The following is a 2,312-nucleotide window of genomic DNA, read 5'->3' on the forward strand; positions in this document are numbered from 1 at the left end:
ACCCTAAACTAACCTTAAACACAATCCTATTTTAAAACCCTAATCTCAAAACCTTAAACACTAAAAACCCTAAAAACCCTAAACCCTAATATAACACGAGGGGAAATGCTTCCAACTGGAAGCTTTTTCTAGTGAAATGTAGAAAAACACTTTCACCTAGAAACGTTTTATTGGTACCACAAGGAAAGTGCTTCTAGCTGAAAGCGCTTTCTCTAAATCAGCTTATTCTCGTAATTATTCCAACAATCCGCTTACTTTGATAAATATAAAAAAAAATCAGCATTTTTGAGTAATAAAATCCGATTAAATTATAAAATAATAAATTTTTAAAAAACAAGATTTACTATTATTAAATAAAATAATATATTCCATGTTTAATTTTTACTAATATATCAAATAGTTTTATGATATGAATTTAGTAATTATAAAATTCAGTCGTATGGGATTTGGTATGAGGCTAGAAACTAAAAAAATGTCATAAGTTAAAATGTATACTTCATTCCTAGCTATACATTCAGTTGCTCTCTATATTTAACTCCATTTCTTCTGCATTCGATCGTTGAAAACAAATATGACCAACTTATACAACAAGCACGCAGTTCTTGCTTGCGAAGGCTTGTCATGGGGCTGCCGTGCCCCTGAATTCGCTCCTCGTATGGCGGGGGCACTAGTAATTTTCTGCTGTGCATGGTGGTGGTGGGGTATGAAGCTCACCAAAATAAACCCACCTCTACCACCTGGTCCTTTAGGCTTGCCTATAATAGGAAACCTCCCCTTCATTAAACCCGAATTGCACCGTTACTTTTCAGACCTCTCTCGGATCTATGGTCCCATCTTCAAACTTCGAATGGGAAGCGTGTTTGCAATAGTCATAAACTCGCCTTCACTTGCCAACGAGGTCCTCAAAGTTCAGGATGCCATCTTCGCTAACCGTGACGTTCCAGCAGCCGCTGTGGTCGGCACATTTGGTGGACTCAACATCTTATGGAGACCCAACGGTCCTAGATGCAACCAGCTGCGTAAGCTTGTTATTTGCGAAATAATGAGCAAACAAAGCTTGGATGCTTGCTACGTGCTTCGTCAACGGGAGGTTAGACGAATGGTGAAGGAGATCCACGGAAAAGTTGGTTCCTCAGTTAACATATATAAACAATTATCAGCAACCGCTCTACGAGTGATGATGAGCACGCTATGGGGTGATGATCCATCGCAAGATTTGATTGAGTTTAGGAAACGATTGGATGAATTTATAGTAACATCTGCAACACCGAATGTTTCTGATCTTTTCCCAATTCTGGCTCCATTTGATTTACAAGGAATACAATCCAAAGCGAAGGAGCAGTTGTCGTGGTTTTATGGGGTTTTTGAATCAATGATGAAGAACCGAAGAAACAGTAGAGATGATGGAAAAGAAAAGGAGAAAATTAGCAAGGATTTTATGCAGCAATTGTTGGAGCTGCACTGGCGAGGAGATGATAAAAACTCTTTATCCATCAACGAAGTGAAAGCTTTGCTTCTGGTAAATAACTTCAACATAATAACATCCACATAAGTGTTGATATTTTCCAATTTACAATATTTATCTCTATATCTCATAGGATTTGATGATCGCCGGTACGGATACAATACCCACTACTGTAGAGTGGGCAATGACCGAACTATTATGCCATTGGGATAAAATGAAGAAACTCGTAGAGGAATTAGATACGGTGGTCGGAAACCAGAACACGGTGAAAGACTCTCATATACCTCAACTTGTCTACTTGGATGCTGTCATAAAGGAGACACTTCGTCTTCACCCGGTTGCTCCATTGCTAATTCCTCATGTGCCCAGTGAGACCGCTGTTATTGGTGGATTTACCATCCCTAAAGGTTGCACAGTTTTCATTAATACATGGGTCATGCAAAGGGACCCTGGGTTGTGGGATGATCCTCTTCGGTTTCAGCCTGAGAGATTCTTGGAAACCGACATAAGCTATCGAGGCAACAATTTCGGGTTTTTTCCATTTGGTTCAGGGAGGAGGATGTGTGTTGGGGTTTCTCTGGCGGAGAAGATGGTGGCACTGCTCTTGGGCTCTTTGGTGCACTCTTTTGAATGGGGATTACCAGAGGGGACTAAGCCTAGTTTAGAAGATAAATTTGGGATTTTTTTGAAGAAAACGGAATCACTTGTTGCTATACCCGTTGCACGACTTCCTAATTTGGAGCAATACCGACGAATATCTTCAGTTTTTGCCTACTCATAAACTACATGATATGTATGTTAAATAATTGTTACTACGTAAGAAAAAAGTAACTACTTAAAAAAATAA

General features: G+C 39.3%; 1 protein-coding gene across 1 annotated transcript; it reads left to right on the forward strand.

Moving 5' to 3' along the window:
* Window positions 1-571: 571 nt before the first annotated feature.
* Window positions 572-2,312, forward strand: LOC107902138 (labd-13Z-ene-9,15,16-triol synthase, chloroplastic). The gene is made up of 2 exons (XM_016828363.2): window positions 572-1,519; window positions 1,599-2,312. Exons 1-2 carry the CDS (start codon window positions 572-574, stop codon window positions 2,244-2,246), a joined length of 1,596 nt encoding a protein of 531 aa, XP_016683852.1. The 3' UTR covers window positions 2,247-2,312.

Source organism: Gossypium hirsutum, chromosome A04, assembly GCF_007990345.1.
Source record: "Gossypium hirsutum isolate 1008001.06 chromosome A04, Gossypium_hirsutum_v2.1, whole genome shotgun sequence".
Lineage (NCBI taxonomy): Eukaryota > Viridiplantae > Streptophyta > Magnoliopsida > Malvales > Malvaceae > Gossypium > Gossypium hirsutum.